This window comes from Protomyctophum parallelum (assembly GCF_964188405.1).
Source record: "Protomyctophum parallelum genome assembly, chromosome: 6".
NCBI classification, from domain to species: Eukaryota; Metazoa; Chordata; class Actinopteri; order Myctophiformes; family Myctophidae; genus Protomyctophum; species Protomyctophum parallelum.
Window position 1 is genome coordinate 22,945,058 of NC_139701.1, and position 18,759 is coordinate 22,963,816.

General features: G+C 42.7%; 1 protein-coding gene across 1 annotated transcript in view; it reads right to left on the reverse strand.

The window, feature by feature from the left end:
• Window positions 1–287: 287 nt before the first annotated feature.
• The window catches only part of LOC310860255 (uncharacterized protein), a 75,509-nt gene continuing 57,037 nt past the window's right edge, over window positions 288–18,759 (reverse strand). The window contains exons 4-5 of the mRNA XM_083767067.1: window positions 7,613–7,806; window positions 288–1,297 (exon numbers count right to left, since the gene is read on the reverse strand). Coding sequence (XP_083623193.1) covers window positions 1,093–1,297; window positions 7,613–7,806 — 399 coding nt within the window. The 3' untranslated portion in view covers window positions 288–1,092. The remainder of the gene's footprint in view (window positions 1,298–7,612; window positions 7,807–18,759) is intronic.

Here is an 18,759-nt window from a genome sequence, read left to right on the forward strand (position 1 = left end):
TCTATATGATATTTAGCGTCTCTTGTCCAACTACTAGTGTTTCTGTGTCTGTGAGCTCTCGCCCCCGTGTTCGTCACCACTTCACAGGCTATTCAATTAGCGGGAGAAGATGGGAGACGCAGCCATAATGGAGCTGATGAGATGCACAAGGACAGGTGACACTAATCAACGCGGCGCCCCATTGTCTCTGTGTGGGCATCATTAAGGAAGCAGCGCCATTTCAGCATTTTCTATTCCCCCCCCCCCCCCCCCCCCCCCCCCGGGCTTGGACATAATCATGTGTGCGGCATGCATTCAGTACTTGGTCTTCCTCATCATCTCCTTGCAACATGTAACAGTACATCCATTGATTGAGAGGGGTTGTCAATCAATGAATATAATGATGATAAAAAATAACTATTCTGGAGAAGAAAAATCACCTCGTCAGACAAGCAGGCTGGAGTTCAGTTATGTAATTCAAGCGATATTTACAAGTGCAACAAAATCGCAAACAGCATTGCATCAGTATCAACAATAAAAGAAAACAATCCCGGTGTAATCACCGGGTAACACATAAAGAAGGTGAAGTCCTTCTCACGCCTACGCCGGTTCGAATCCCACCTGAATCGTTTTACTGCACCGCTTCAAACCATTAGAAATACGTTTGAGGTGTTCACCTTCCTCTGTGCATACACATACTACAGTATGAATTGATTCTCTAGTGCGCTGTTCTCAAACATTTTCATGTCACCCCTAAATTCATTATGTATTTGGTCTGGCTTGGGGCAAAATAGCAGATCTACAAGCTTGCGTTGCATTGCTACTTGTAGCTTGTACATCGGCCATTTTCAAATAGCCGGGGGAAAAAAAAGTTTTTTAAACTGTTCCTCCTTTTGCGGGAAGACCCCCCAGAAACCTCCTCAAGCACCTCTGGGGGATGTCCAGACCCCACTTTGAGAACTCAGTTCTCTAGTGTAGGTATCATCAATCCGCTGGTCCCAGTTCAGTCCAGTATTCTGTATAGGTAATGGTATTGTCAAACCACTGGTCCCAGGCTGGTATTCTGTATGCCCGCTCGTTCTTTCACAGTGTCAAGAGGAAGCTCAGACGTGGTCAACTCTTGTCCGCATCCTGTTTCCTGTCGTCCACCTCAATGAGTGGGGCTGCTGACAAAGCGTGGCCTGTTGTTGCTGATGCGGCCACGTGCCGATCCCATGGGCCTGAGTCCAGCCTGCCGTCCTCAGAGCACCTGGCCTGGACCGTGAAGGAGCTCTGTCGAGCCTGCTTGTAGCGACTGCTGATGTAGTGTGACAGACACCTGATGAAATATCACAAAATCACACACATTAGTTAAGCACCACAGAGCCTGTTGTAAAGACAATCTTCAAATCTTCCGTTACCGGCCATGCCAGACAATAATTTATTTGGTAGTATTGCACAATCTCATCTCTGCATCTTTCTTCAATAAACAAGCTCTTATAGTGAATCCGGAAAACAATTCTGACATCCAGGGGTGCTGCTAGACCATTCCTGGTGTCTTGACAAGACATGATAATGGCCCACCCTGATACCTCCAACCAAGTCCAGTGATCCACATCTCAGTCTTTCAGGACTTGTTGGCCCAAAAGTTAATCATCTCTGCGGGGAAGCCCTATGATAAATAACTCCAATCAAGTTTAAAAAACATCTGCCAACCCATTAAAAAAACATGACATGACCTAGATATTTGACCTCTTTTGGCCCAAAAGTTTATCACTACGTAAGGGCACGTCAGGGACTACTCGTCATCATTCCCACCAAGTTTCATGAAAATCTGTTCTTTAGATAATCTTCTAACAGAACTTTGACCTTTTTTTGAGAAAGAAGTCAGGCCAGCCATCATTCAGACCAAGTTTCATGAAAATTGGTCCAATCTTTCTCAAATTATGTTTGCTAACAGACAACTTACAAACGGGATGAGGCGAAAACATAAACCCTGTTCAACTCTGTTGGCTGAGGCAAATACATTTTGCAGTTGAAATACAATTGAATGCATGTTTTAACATGAAAATTGACAAACAACTGTGCACAGTGGTGCATTTGTGGTATTTACTGTTTATGTACTGTATATCATTTCCACATAGTCATGTGTCTGCCATTATGATACGATATGATAAGATAAACATTTTACCACAAACACATCTCAAACAAAATATCACCACATCACTTCAAGTTGCTAAAGGAGAGGTTCCAGAAAATACAAAACATGTGTGTTCATCCTATCTTGTTTACTTGCATATACTACGACTGTCTGTTGGTTTAATGGTTAGAAGTTCGGAGCTGATCGGTATGTTAGTACCGATATATGGCTGAATATCTACTACAGCTCTCCTACTGTCTGCTCATATCACCCTCCACAATCAAAACGCACTTAATATAAATGCTTGCTGCTTCATGCTGCCTGGCAACCTGTGAGAGGTTCTGGGGACTCAAGAGCGATGGTTATTTTCTCACTGCAAAGCATGCACTGCAACACAACTGACGCAACCTTCTTGAATGGTGCAGCCACTCCATTACGGAGCTATGTGTGTCCCTGGGTCCATGGCTGCCTGGCTGGGTCCGTACGAGCACGGAAATAGCGTTTGGTTGGTTTTCACCACCAAGTGTCACTGTTGTGTTGCCTAACACACACACATGTGTGTGCGCACACACACACACACACACACACACACACACACACACACACACACACACACACACACACACACACACACACACACACACACACACACACACACACACACACACACACACACACACACACACACACACACACACACACACACACACACACACACACACACACACACACACACACACACACACACACACACACACACAGTAGACTGAGTAGACTAGTAGAGGGACCCCCTAAGGGACCCCCACACGGTATCTCTGTCATTTCTTAACCGTTTCGGACGTGTGGCGGCTCGTAGGAACCGCCCCGTCCCCCTGGGCGCGTTCCTGGGCGTCTGGACATGGAGTTGCACCACTCAGTTCACACTGGTGTGATTCTTTTTTATATAAAACTGAGTTTAACAGTTAATTTTGTACTTGAAATGTCACCACTGTTAAGTATGGTTTTGTACCACGTGTAATTGCTTTTGATGCAAACAAAAGCCACTCTCCCCGTAGGCAACAGTATGCATAACCTCAGTCCAGATAATAGGCTGTTCAGGCAAATCAACGTTTAAGATCAGGATTGAAGCATTTTCGTTGGTCACTACATCTATCATTTGCTCTTATCACACACGATCGCAGCAATTTTCCCTCCCTTAATATAGGTTTGATGGGACAAAGAAAAGCTCAATTCTGGGAGAATTGGAAAACACATTTCTTGTGCTTCATGGTAACTAAACTGTCAACAGATAAGAGAGACCATAGTATCAACTCCTGGGTAATTCATCTCACCATCCTTCCCTTGTATTTTCTTTTGTAGCAGCTTGGAAATATGGTTTGAGGCCTTTGCTCAAATGTCACAGCCAATGTTTCCTCCAAACACTCACGCACGCAATGGACGGTTTAACCACTTGAACCCTATAGAAACCCATTTTCTACTGCAAAGTTTGTGCGAAAATAGAAGATCTACAAGCTCACAACATGTCACATTGCGACTCGTTCAGTGACCTTGTGAGTCCTTTTGGTGAAGATATTTAGTGTAGAGTGAATGAGGGGACCTAGAGCTCTTTGGAATCAAGTATAAACCAGAGTTTAAATGGTTTTAAATAAGCACGGCGGAATGATGCTGTACGCGTTTCAAAGCCACACCTGAGGTCTCCCCGGACCAAATCCCCTTTTAAGTAATTTGTGTAGAATGATTGAGGTACGTTTCCCCATAAAAAGGGACATTATATACACTTGTGTACACTTATACATCTGCTAACGGGTGATGGGCGATGAGCGAGCCGTACGAGTCCTCTGGCAGCTGTACAGTACAAAGTACGGTGGACAGTAGCGTGAGGTGAAGGAGCAGAGGGGGCCACTTTGTATCATGTCAGCGCCAGCAGTTCGACCAGACCTCCGCGGTGTCCCTTGTCACCAATCACATCCTTTTAAACCACCCAGGGAGCTCGACACACCCCCCTCCCCCCATCCGGTTCCATCGCTCCCCACCCCCTACCCCACACGCACTCCCTTATCTGTCAATGCTGCTTAAATAATGTAATTAATGACTTAATTAACATTTCCATAATCTATTTTAATAAATCTAACACGGCATAATGAGACTTTCTAACCTCCGGGCGATGGCATATAAAAATTCACAGCGCAGAGCAGCGTGGTCAGGCCACTGTCTCGGTGCTGTGTGACAGTGGTGGAAGCGAGGGGGGCACATGTTGTGTGACAGCATTCTGAAAGGGAGATGAAGCCTAACAAACGCCATGTGACGGTGCAAATGTGTCCAACAACAGAACCTGCAGCGGTACGCGGCAACGGGCCGTGCCATCGCAGAGACAAAAGGCATTTTGGAGGGTATCTGATCGAAGGACCACGCACTCCGGCATTATACGATAGCCTCGTCTGTGCACATCATCGCCTTAACATCTTGTAGTTTGATTTATTCTTTGTTGACCGTCCTGTCTCACACCAGAAAAAGCAGGTCAACAAGTGCGCGAGGCACAACTAAGTATATAAACTAGGTGTACGATTGCCTTTAAGCAGCCTGGACCGTGGCTCAGCGGTCCAGGCACCTTGGCTGGTAATCCAGTCTGGCAGTGTGCCGCAAGTTCGACTCCCGATTCTGACGGCCTTCATTGCATGTCTCCCCCCAACTCTCTCCCCATTTCCTGTCAGCCTACTGTGATTCTATCCCTCTACAAACAAATGTAATAATGTCGAAAGCCAAAAAAAATACCTTTAAAGAAGAAGCTCCTCAGAGGGAGAGCAACGCATGAACACACGCACGCATGCACGCATGCACACACGCACAATGTTCAGTGTGGCGGTGATCGGCTGCTGTTCAGATCTTTCCATAAACATTAAGGATGAAGGATCCTGCATGTGCTGCAAAATATCTGTAATAACAACATGAAAATAATAGCAACAATTGTGTTGTTTACTTGTGTAAACATGTGGTTTATGATTATTAAAGGGTACTTTAAAAGTGGTGTAAGTTATATATTTTGTTAAAATAAGTGTAAAAAAGTATCTATATTAAAAAAAACACTTGGTAATAATAATTATAATAATAGTACTATATATATATATATATATATATATATATAACGTGGCCTCTGCAATGCTTTATCACAGGAGACTGACCGTGATGACGAGGAAAAGGAGGTGACACACTGCTTACAGCAGTGGACATCTGCCTTGACCAATCACCACAAAGCATGGCAACATGCTTTAGCTCTCCTGACATTGGACTGATGTTTCAGCTCATTGAGAGTTGAGAGTTGGCGATGCATGCCAAATGAGCCAACACTTGAACTTGGACGAGTTTTACATTTGCTTATTTATTTATTTAAATCATTATCTGGACTGGAGGTGCGTTCACAAAGATTGCCAATGGCATCCATTGTGGAAGCTAGTGAGCGACGAGGGGTGGGTCGCTGGGAGGGCTTCCACCCCCGGGGCCCATACTGACTGAGATGTACTCTGACAGAGGGCAGCAGGAGGCTGGCACATCCTACGCAGCCTCCTCCTTCCCCATCCTAATAACATCAGCTCACTACCTATGACAACAACAGAAACAGCGCATCGGTGTGTTTTTTGATGAAAGGCCTATTGTACATACAGAATCCCTACACTGAAGAGTATCTCCACTTTTCAGCCGCTGTGGCGCTTCGGTGATCTTTAACAATTACTATATTTGTATATTCCTATACATTTCAAGACTCAAGAGTGATTTTGTTTGTTGCCCCTCTTTACCACTTTCAGTCAAACTTCATGTGAATACCTGAAAAGCACTGCCAAGAATCTCTGTCTCTGAAGCAGCTGAATGTGTTGTAAACAAACTAATTTCCTGTCATAAAATTACAGCTCATTACTAGCATGGATAGGGGTTTCAACAGGATAATGAAGCAGAAGCACATTACCAGTGCAACCATAATTACCAGTTTTCTGGACACATTCCCCCACAAAACTGGTTAATGGGAAAAGTTACAAGCCTTGTTGAGTTGATTACAAACAGCTTCTCCTTGTAACTAAAAACAAACAGGGACAAAAGAAGCTCCACATTCTATGAACGTCATGGTCCCACGTCCCAATACTCTGGTGGCAAAAATAAATAAATAGAAGATCTGCAAGCTCACACACTCGGTGTGCTTGTAGATCTGCTATTTTTGGTAAAGAGATTTGACAGAGAGGAAAAGTTACAGTACAAGACCCCGGTCGACGAAGTATATAATAATTCAAGTAGTTAATTCTCTTGCTGGCATCAATAACTGCATGTTGGCTTATTGGAGGCTTTATTTTCTATTGCGCCAAACAATGAATTTTGAAAATTAATTTATTTTAAATGCCCTCAGAGGTTGTTTTAATATGAGTTGATTTGGTCAATAAAGTGTAATCTATTACAATTGGCTGATTACCTGCTTAAAGTCATAACAGCTGCTTACCTAAGTATCCAGTGCCGATATCATGGGAGAATTGTCAGTTCAGTGTTGGATTGTTCAGTAATTATCATCCCCTGCAACCGTTATCAATGATGAGCCAAGTGATGTGAGAGTGGGCGACGACATAATGCCCCAATCAAAACACCTTGTTTCCATTCAAGCACACTTGTGAGTCATCCAATAATAAGTAGCAGACATACTTTTCCTCAAAAGTATTTGTGATCTGATTCGGTGTGTATTGAGGCAGATTACAGTACATTTTTGTAATGGGATTACTGTAATGTCTTGGCGTGCCATATGTTACTCCCCAAACCCAGAAGTGGGGATGTTTATGCCAGGAATCTAATGCATTATTTACAAGTTAGATGTTAATAAAAACAGACTGTTCATTTACTAATGGTTTACAGTACCGTAGGCAGTATTCCAATTAGCAATATCAAAATGGCGAAATGAGTGAGGGAGCACACACATGGGAGGAAGGGGGTAGGAGAGAGAGAGAGAGAGAGAGAGAGAGAGAGAGAGAGAGCATAGGCTTTCAGAGTTGATTATTCGGATGACTTGGGCAGTAATATATCTAGTTTGAAGACATAGTAAATATTCTTACTTCAGAGTGGCACACATACCGGTAGTTTATAAATGAAACACAGACATGAAAAACTTGACCTGAATAAAATCTGAAGACAAACTGATTGTATTTTCAAGAGGCATATGGCAGCATCTTAAAGGACTGGTAGTCTGGCGTGTTAAACTCCTTGAATACGATTTACAGTATACTTGACATTACTGCAGACCATTTTCCAATGTCTGTGGTACTTGTTTGAGAAAAGCATTCTACATGCAGAGGCATCTGCTGAGATAGGCCAACACAATATGGTTGTTTTGTCAACATTATGTAACTAGTATTTATGTTTTAATGCAATGCAGATGAATTTGCCAATGAAATTCAAACATCCATCACTTATTAACTAATGAAATGATTGTTTAGCCAACATTTACTCAATTATTAGGATTAAGTATTGCATAATAGTAATACTCACATGACCACAAGGATCGCTGTGAGAACACCAAAGCCACCAGCTGCCACTGTAAACTCGGGGGGTGAGGGGTCGAAGGTCGTCATCAGGTAGTACACCACGTAAGCCACCAATCCCAGAAGGATGAAGGCAGTGATGAGCATCAGCCATATGTGCCATGTCACTGACCGCCATGGAGGGCTCCTTTGGAGGTGGTACTGCGTCAAAGGAAGCAGAGAAGCAAACAGGTCATCCTGACTTTTATTTGACCGCTTCATCCATACTTTGCTGACCGGAGTTGACCACCACGGATCTATACCAGGCGCCTCCCACCTTTTTTCTCTCTACGCCAAATCTCTTTGCCGAAAATAGCCCAGCTACAATGGCAATTTTCGGTGAATGTTCGCCCCCAGAATAGGGGGCGAACATTCCTTCGTCCTTAGTTGCTGTGGCTAAGGACGGAGTGCTGGTGATACTTTAGCTCAGTGGTTCTCAAAGTGGGGTATAGGCCAGGGACACCCAAGGGTACTTGGGGGTCTTTGGCGTACTTGGGTACTCAGCAAAATGAGTTAATATAGCATAAAAATTTAACCATTGCTATTACTGCACTGTAAATATACTGTACATCGGCTATTTGAAAATAGCGGATTAGGGTTAGGTCTTGTAGATCTGCTATTTTCAAAACATATTGAAAATAAATGTGAAAAGGTTTTTTGAAACATTTAAACAACACACATCTTGTATGGCAGTGGTTTTCAACCCTTTTCATATCAAGGCCCATTATTTATTCTGCTTTTGAGCGACGGACCACCTGATGAGATTTAGCATCTTTGAATTTTGTTGTTGGATAAGATTTTGTCCACAATTCTACACTGTATTGATGTTGGTACCATGGGAGAGATAACAGGCAAATGTTGATCAAAATAACAATTCTTCTACATTCTCTAATTGTGTAGATGTCTTGCAAATTAAGTAATGCAGATGTTTAACAATAATTTAACTCTTGAGAGCGTAAAATGAAACCAAACCTGCAGCATAATACATATCAATGTGGGGGTCCTTCACATGAAAAAAGTTTGAGAAGCACTTCTTTAGTATGTGTAGTGTACCATTAACCTGCGCATTAAACGGGCAACGAGCTAAAACAGGCAAAAAGCAGGGCAAGAGAAAAACAGAGAGTCCAAATAATTGCGGCACCGGCCCTTAATGCAGAGTAAAGAATAGCCCTATTGTTAGAATAAACAGTTCAGAGTAATGCCGTCTCGCACCTGTCCTCCGCTGTTTTACCTCAGGCATGGAACTTTGTTGTTTGCAACATTTCACAGGCCATCTAGGGCTTCCATGCAGAAATACACTCGCTCGTAATATGTGTCTGCATAGATATGTGCAAACACGCCAACAAACATACAAGTACGTGTGCGTTCACCCATATGCATATGTAACCTATGCAGACAAACACTATCTAAAATCCTTGCCAAATGTTGTCTTGTTCTGGACACGGACTAACCACTTTCGCAGCGTTTGATTAGTGTCTGGAATTCATCTGCAAATGTGCTGTGCCTTGTTCTCCTCCATGGCTGCTATTCATTAATTAGACTCGTTGTGTGACTGAGCTCTCCACAATGTTTAAGGTTACATCAGGCCCCAGTAAGTGGCTGCCTGATAACAGAATGCATCCATCTTCATTACTCAGCCCTTTCTGTCTGGGCTTGCTCCTCCACAAGCAAGCCATGTCAGTGGGATCTGAGGGCCTGATACAATTCATTGCATTCACATCTTGAACTTTTTGTACCCCTTTGATTTTAGCCACTATGATTAATTCACCGGGATACAGTGGTGTCCACTTGTAGACAATTAGCTTTTGTGGTATTTGTCCGTTCAGTCGGAACAAAACAAATGAAAAGAAAAACCACATTGGCTCATTTTGGGCTTGAGGTAATTATAAAAAAATGCCAAAATATCAGAAACCTTTTTGCGAACTATGGAATCGTGCATTTCCCGTCAGTGTGTTGGTCGGGCACCATCAGTGTGTTTTTTAAAGTGCATGGGACTTTAAAACTTTCAGCTCATAACTTTTGGTAACTGTTTAATTGTACTATAATCCACTGAATAAATGATTCATTTAAATTGATTGATTGAAGAGTATGGGTTCATACGGTTCATATTGCAGAGCGTTTAGTTGAGTGTTAACTCGCATGTGTTTGTCTTTAAAAAGTCTAATGGAGAGAGAATAAAAGTGTCTACTGTATGAGCTGATTTCATCCTTTTCTCATCACCGATGGCCAAGATGATCAGACAAATGTCTCTGCAAACAAAGACACATTTCCAATCTCGGACTCGGAGGAGATGTGAATAGACTCAACTTCCAAGGTTACAGCATTTGAGAGCTAAATGTGTCGCTATACAGTGGTTGCTTTTCTTTTGTCATTTTGGAATGGAAAGGGATAACACAGGAAGAATCTGAAGTGCTGGGAAGTCATTACATTGGTTCCAGGGAGAACTGAAAGCAACTGCACACATTATTGTGTAGACAAACCCTGAAAAGGTTCGTTTAATTGAAGCTGTTAGTGCTACGTTCATTGATGTACCCCTCAGGCTTTAGTCATATCAAGGCCTTGCCCTTTGAATGCGGGTTAAAAGCAACACACAAAACAACTATACTTTGACGGTGACGGCCCCCACCCTCGCCACAACACCCAGACAAATTGATTGCCTACTAAGAAGCTGAGTACAGTATCTATAAGGAGAAAACACATTAAATGTGAGAATGTAAGCCGTGCAGAGTGTCTGGAAGATGGACGAGGACCAGAGGTGTCCAGAGGAAATAGAGACACAATGGCTAATTTATTCTAAAAAAGGAGTCCTTGATTTAAGAGGGAAATATTCAAATTTATCTCAGACTGGCTGCAGTGCACTCTCCTGCCATCTGATGACGGACACCATGTTTGTTCAACAACTGTCAAATCTTAATCACTTAAGCTCAGTGGTCAACGGTAATTAAGTACATTTACCTGAGTACTGTACCTTTTGAGTATATGTACTTTACTTAGTTGTATTTTTGGATGACTACATTTCAAAGACCATTGTACTTTTGGAAGTATTAACCACTTAAGCCCTATTTTGAATATATTGAGAATAACCGATCTGCAAACTCACAACACTTCACATCGTTATGCGATGTGAGTTTGTACTGTAGATCGGTTATTTTAAGTATTGTATGTATTTTTTTAAAGGTAGTGTTCCATTACTTTAATTCAAGCACAAATTTGACTGAGCAACTTTCACTTGTAATCTTTCACCAGGGGTATCTAAACTTTGACTCATGAAGCACTGGGTTTGAGTAGCCTACTACCCTACTTGTCCACCACTGTTTAAGCCCTTTATACTTACAAATAACTTAAATAGCCAATCTACAGTCCCACAACGTGTCACACTATGACCCGTTGTTAGCTTGTAGATCCATACCTACACCTGTGAGCTTATAGGAACGCCATGTTGAAATTGGTAAAACAAACTAAACAAATGGAAACCCTCACACTTTGGAACACAGCTACCACGTCAGCGCTCCCAGATAAAGCTTAATAACACAACATACAATATATTAAGCACTGGTTAAAAATCACAGACAGCAGCGTGTTAATTACATGCTTATGTTTTATGACTGTGACCTTTAAACAGCACACCGATCAATCAGTGCAGAGCGAAGAAGCCTATTGGGGATATTTAGAGGCACAGATTCCGAAAGTAGGACACTATTTATCTAAACACAATCATTATTAATCAGTGGACAGTTAACCCAAATACATTTTCCACATATTTTCCACATTACAGCCACCCTCCCACCTCCCCCCTCCACCTACCACGACCACAACCACAACCACATACACATACACTCTTCCAGAGAGAGACCATTCATTAACTGTTCACGCGTTATCATATGCGTAAGTGAAGACGTCCGGACATTCTGAACAGCCATTTGAGAGAACTCAGTGACTGAAAATTAAGTGATCGTATTCTGCCTTCTGGCCAAGGGATAAGCCATAAATATTTAACATAAGTAAGTCAACCACTCACACACTTGTGGTTCTACATGTTGCAGAAGACTACCATGCTGACTCTGTACATTTAGAAAGTCTATCTTGTATGAATAAATAAATCCTGGAGCATCGCTGCAGGAAAAGGCTCTAGATTAGCGTAGATGCAATTGTCGCCCATGCATTTTGTATTGTAACATTATTATTATTATTACTATATCGGTTGCCACTATCGGTGGCATGTTCTCGGACCGCTGTCAGATATCTTCTTTTAAGGCATGACACAAGTTTTGTGTCGACTCACACAGAGAGCAAACCGCATGCCGCTGCTCCTGAGACAAGCAGCTGCAGTGTTCACACGACTTGTTTTCTAACAACAGGGGCGAAGTTCCACTTAGCCAGGGCCAAACTAGAAATGTCTATTAACTTATAGAGATTAAAAGCCTGATGCCTCCCTCCACTCCCGGCCCAGCCCTCTGAAAGCCCCTCTCCCCCAGCCCGTATCACACTTCCAAAGGAGAAAGGTGATTGATGAGAGGCATCAGGCTGTGTTGGAATCTCCTCTCTCATTAGAGGCTGCTTCCACATCCAGGATGTTTCAACACACACTATAGGGAGGAGAAGGGAGGGGAGGGGAAGGGGGTTGGAGGGTATGGGGTGGGCGTCCATACTGAGACTTTCAAAGGAGATAAGTACTTGAGCTAAAATATTTACAGTGTGCATTAATCTAAGGGAAATTAATTTGCCTCCATTATGCTCTCCTTGGAAGAAGACACAACAAGTTTGTTTGACGGAGGTGTGTGCGGCTCCCACTCTCTAATCTTCACGCTCAGTGGGATCCCTCGCAGTAAAATCCCTGCTGGGACTGCTCTCCTTCTCCTCTCCTTTCTTCTCATGGGAGTGTTTGAAAATTAATGTTCCTGAGGGACCCGTATTTGGACAGCGCTGGCTTGTTCTACCATCGACCTGCAGTGGTGGAAAGAGTACTCACATTTTCTACTTAAGTAAAAGTACCAATACTGCAATGTAGAAATACTCTGTTACAAGTAAATGTCTGGAATTCAAAATGTACTAAAAGTACAAAAGTAATTGGCTTCAAAATGTACTTTAAGTACCAAAAGAAAAAGTACTAATTGTGCAGAATGCCCAATTTCAGATCTACAAGCTCACAATGAGTCGCATCGCGACACATTGTGAGCTTGTAGCTTGTAGATCTGTAGAAAAATGTACAGTAATTATTTGATAAGTGCTAGTTTTCACCACCTGTCCAGGTTACTTAAGTATAACCTTCCACCACTGCCATCGACCCACTGAGCCCTATCGCATGGTTTATACTTGTTTGCGCGCCGTGTCGCGGGCGGGAAATAGCGGACCTACAAGCTCAGAATTGTTATGAAACAAACACTTTGCAGATAGAAAGAGGATAATTCAAGCTTTTTGCACAGCTGCAATGTTAGTGAGTTCGACGTTGTTTAATACAATCAGATAGTACTTTTCTGTTTGGATGAATGGGCTGTCAATGGGAAGTTGCACCTACTGTAGTTAGCACTTTGCTGGCAAGATGGCCGCGGTCTGAATATCGGCAATTGGCACGTTAGCAACGGCTACTAAGAGAGTAGATATTGGCAAACTTCTTACGCATGGATTTCTCCATATAAATAATCGATCATTTCAGTAGCAAGAGCTCCAAAATGTCTTCTAAATCTAGTCAACCAGGCCTGGAAATCAAACACAGTCGGCTGCATATGGCTCGGACATGTCCTTCGAATGGATCAGAACAGCATTCCTAAAGTAGCCCTAAGATGGACCCCACATGGAAAGAGGAAACAAGGGAGGCCAAAAACAACCTGGCGGAGAACTGTGAGAACTGAAGATGGCAAATCTGAACATGCTGCACAGGATAGGACCAGATGGATTTTAGACCCATGTATTTTGATTGGCCCACATAATGATTTAAAAGCTGCCTTCTGTCACATGCCAACTAACTGCATTTGCACCATGCACGTTTTACACCAGAGCCTGCGTGTGCGTTTGTGTGTGAGTGAGAGAAAGAGAGAGGTAGCTAGCTGATACAGATATTGCGCACACAATCGAGCAATCGCTTTTGGGGTGGCATTTAGCGAAGGGCTAATTATACATTTGTAGCACATTGCTACAGCATGTGCCAGTTGCACCACAGCCACGAGCACCTACTGTACTGTACGTTTAGGGTGTCCAACAAAACCAACAACAATAGATTATGTTTTATAAATCACTGAGGCTTACTTTCCATTCCATACTGTAGCTCACTCTGGAGTCTCCTCAGGTTGAAACTTTATCAAATATTCTGTTGTTCTCGTTTTTGAGAAAGAAATATACTGCCTCAATGAACCTTTTCAGCAAGAATAATTCCATCACTGACGTCATCACTCGTGTAGTACATATATTTTACATGTGTGCATACAGTATGTATTTTACAAATATCCTGAATCAAGGTGAATCTGCGTAGTGAGGCAGAGCATCACATTGACCTTTTGAAGTTAAGTTAATAAGTGAATTAGACAGTCCACATCAAATAAAGGGACAATGTAAAATAGAAACACGCAGAGACACAAGTGAAAAGTTCCTTTCAGTGGTTAGTTGTGTGTGCGCGTGTGTGTGTGTGTGTGTGTGTGTGTGTGTGTGTGTGTGCGTGTGTGTGTGTGTAAGGAAGCGAGACAGACAGACAGTGTGTGTGTGTGTGTGTGTGTGTGTGTGTGTGTGTGTGTGTGTGTGTGAGAGAGAGAGAAAGAAAGAATGTAAGAGCGTTTGTGTATGTGTTTGGGGAGGCGATGGAGGCAGGGAGTTTGTCTGTGAAGGGTGGGGTTTTGGTCATCTGCCACGGGATAAGATATCCTGACAAGGCAATCAGAGAGAAACAAATTCTGCGGCCATACGGCTTCAACACTCTCGTCCCTCACCCTGATGAGCTTTTGAAAAATGGGGCACGGTTGAAATTGGTTTTGTATGAGAGGCTTCAGATCTGTCTCTTATCAGGGTTATTGCCACCTGTCTTCATTGGCTGCAGAGGTCCGTTAATTAATCTGCCTCTCCTTTTTAGTGGCCGGACAAGGGGGGTGGAGGGGGTCTCCAGGGTAAGCATGGCTCTGCCTCCAGTACAAAGAACTAAAGCCGGCACTGTAAAGGTCAGCTGCACTATTCCCAGCAAAAATATGCTCACTGCGGGCACACCAAATGTCACAAATCACCCAAAACCGATATGATGTCCAGCCACGGGCCCTAATCATAAAGCACCATTAGAATGCCTCATATGGTCCCCTCCTTTCAAATTAATGACAAATAGCACTCCGCAATTGACTGAACCTCTTTAATCGGATAACTTCAATTCAATTCAGATAATGAAAAGTCCTGCAGACCTTTGTCTCGGGGACAGCGATATCTCTCGCGATCAATCACCGCGGCAAACGGAGCACTTCAGAGCTTCTCTCCGGTCTGATCATTAATATAACTACAACGGAGAAACTACTTAAAGTATTGGATTCGGATCAATACGGCTGCGCGAATCCCGATTCGAAAGGGGAAAAGTACGTAAGGGCGGCGTTTGTGTATTCTTCATGCATGCAGTGGCGTTCCCCCGATGCATCACGTCGGGGGATATCAGTGAAGTAATGTGGAAGTGGGAGCTCGAGTATAGGCTGAGCATGAAACACAGAATTGATTAATTGGACACAGATAGATTAATTTGCCACCGGACATTCCCTGCCAAGCTTGTCAGAGTAATAGTGTTATTACACAAACTGTCAGTAGTGATGTTGTGGTTCTAAGTACACAGTCAAATCCTCAGGGTTAATTTAACTCTGAGCGTGTGCAAATGTAACCAAATGGCGGCCTTACGGGTCCATTTGGTTACATTTGCACACACGCAGAGTTACAAATGAATAAATTAAAGCTGCAATCCGGGACTTATTTTACTGAATAAAATTATGTTTTAACCAATCCGAATGGTAGAGTATGTTGTTACAATATAACTAGCACAAGTTTTTGATGGTCTCCATAATCGTGGATTCTTGATCATACTCGTAAAGGGCAATATCTCCTGAGTTCAAAGCCTGGGTAGGGGATGAAGCTCACGGATCGCAGCTTTAACAGAGGATTTTACTGTGTACAGACACATTGTGGGTCTTTTCTAGGGGCCTTTTCTATAGTAGCTACTTTTCTAGAAAGCACTTGGGTCTTTGGAATTCTTTCTTTTCTTTTTCGCTTGCTGCATGAGGCCCTTCAGCAGTCCCCACAGGAACCTGCCACCGACATGAGCCCCCTAACATGTCAAATAGATCAAGTGTTTGCAGGAACTGTCTCCTACAACAGTGTCCGCACCTGTGCATTCCACTGAGCGTTGAGATCCTAGAATTTCTCAAGGTGAAGTTTGAACTTGGCCTGGCGTACACAGTTCGGGCAGACCCAGACTTGCCTGATGGAAAAGCAAGCTTGTATTGTACACACAGGCTCCTGTCACTCCGCTGTTCTTTTGGAATGCTGATGAACGACAATGTCCCATCAGTGTAATATTCAGGTGGTGAGCTTTGTGTTTTGTTTTGGTTTGAGCCCTTTGCCAAGTTACGACCTGCAAACCATTCAGCGGAATAAAGTATGCGAGTAGTTAGGATTTCCCTGCATGTATAACGTTGTTCATTTCTGCAGTCTAAACAAAGGAAATCATCTCGCTCATAAAGAGCAAAACCAATACGCTCATTCCAAATTTCCCCACAGAATGGGGGCCACGGCACCTTTAATCAACAACACCTTCATATGTGTTTGATTAAAGCAAAAATGAGTTGTTTCTCCAAGGACATCTTTTCACGTGAAGAATACTTTTTCATTTAGCAGACGCTCTAATCCAGAACAGTGCTGTTGCCGCCCACAGGTATAATCAACCAGAAAATGAATAATCATTCTGCCGGACCACAATAAATCATTACGCTTTGGACAATTAATAATGTAGGAGAGGCCCAGGATCTATAATTACAATAGTTATGATGCATATCATCAGGTTTTAAATTCTCACATTGCGATCTCACGTTTCAGATACCAGTGCCCACAGACATACAATAATGTAGCCTACACTGCAAAATCCTGAGTGTTCATTTAACTCACAGTAAACCAATTGAACCCTAATTTGGGCATGTCACAGCAGGTGAACATTCAGCAATACAGGGCAAACATTCGACAAGCTCACAACGTATTAATGCGTTGTGATCTCGTAGAGCGACTATTTTTGCAGAAGATATTTGATGTAGAGGGGAAAAGGAGCGGACCTAGTATAGACCGCTGGAGGCGGACTCAACAAAGTAGGGTTTTAAGTGGTTCAATTGATACTCACAATTTTGGAGGAAAGCTAATTTCAACATTCTCCTCTTGTTTACACACATTTTCAGTTATTTAGTTTTCACATGCCTGTTGGAAAAAGCACTCTGTCATTGTCGTACAATAATACATGATGTGAGGTTTCAAATAGCAATATAGAAACACACCACTAACAGACAAGCATTCATAAGTAGGAGATTTATCACACATCCACTTTCACACTGAAAACAAACGCTTAAAACAAACAAGTTGTGACATTTTTCAGATCCATTTCACCTCTTAAATCCACCAAAATGTCAGCATTTCCCCTGTAACCCTAGTATAATGTGCAAGCCAGGGCCAAATTGATACAGAAATGGAAGGGAAAGAAGGAACACCAAACCTTTGTCTGTTCCGTGAAAAATAGTATCTACGCTTTGCCTCCCCCTGAGAGGAAGACAAAGAAAAACACGTATTGCTAAGTCAACTTTTCATTGTATTGCTGTGTCGTCTCTTATAATGCCTGTGAATTACAGACAATCATATTGCTATAGAAACGTATCGGCAAGAAGGAAGAACATACTGTGAAGAGGTTAAAATCAGTCTTTTGTCTGTTCAGTGGAAAATATAAGTCAAAGACAAACATTTATTGCTATTATAGTAGGGCACTTTGACTTTCTCTTACGGTGTATGGTTATGTTTAGCAGATTTGCGAGAGGAGACGTGTGCATGAGGCCACAAATTCTGGACCCATGTTCGTTCTGTCTGTCTCTGTCCAACCATCCATCCATCTATCTAGTACAATATATTGATAATAGTCTGTCTGTCTGTCTGACATCCATCCGTCCGTCCATCCGTCTAATCATCCGTCTGTCCATCCATCTATATACCAGTAAGACGCCCTGAGGTCGAGAAGCGACCTCACATGCAGGTATCCGCCTGGGTGACTGCAGAGTGCTGGTGCTTTGGAATGGGGGGTCAGATCAACATTATGGAATGAATTCTGTTCTGGCCATATATGGAGCGCGTCTTGAGTGTACAGGGTTTGATGAGGTCAGATCAACAATATGGAATGTCAAAACAGGTCAGCTCCATATATAGAGATCTAAGGGTAGCAGTGGGGGCAGTGTCTTGAGTGTACAGGTTTGATGTGGGTCCAGATAGGGCCGGGCCTTAAATTTCGGGCCTGTTGGGAACTGCCGGGCGCGGCTGCACTAATAACTGACCTCATGCTTCCTTCTATGCATGAGGAGTCCAAGCAGCTTCTTTGTGTTTTGGGATGTCTGCAGCAAGCTTGTTTTTAGGGCATTTGTGGGATGGCTCAGGGTAGAGGACAGAGTACAACATCGTGCAATGGGCCTGGTCTACAAGATACACGTCAATGACGTCCACAATCACAACACCAGAGGGAGCTCCACAAATCATGTTCAACCCAGATTTGGCTCAAACAAGGGTGTAAATACATGAAAACTCCTGCTATGCCACAAAAATGTGGAACACCCTATCAACAGTCAAGGAGTATGAATCCCTACTCTCCTTCAAAACCGCTCGAGCTGTTTATTGTACATATCTTTCTTTTTTAACTTCTAACCGTTTATACTTTATACGATGTGCATAATATTGTATATAATATTTGTCTGTCATTAAATGTTTTGATGAATTGAGTACAAAAGGACCCCAATAGAAAGCCATACGCCTTCTTGGATTTAAAATCCTCTTAGCAGACCTTGTATCGAACTGCACTTTCTCTGTACTTTGTTTTTCTTTGCAAACTGCTAATAAAGTATTCAATATATCAATCAATCAATCAATGAA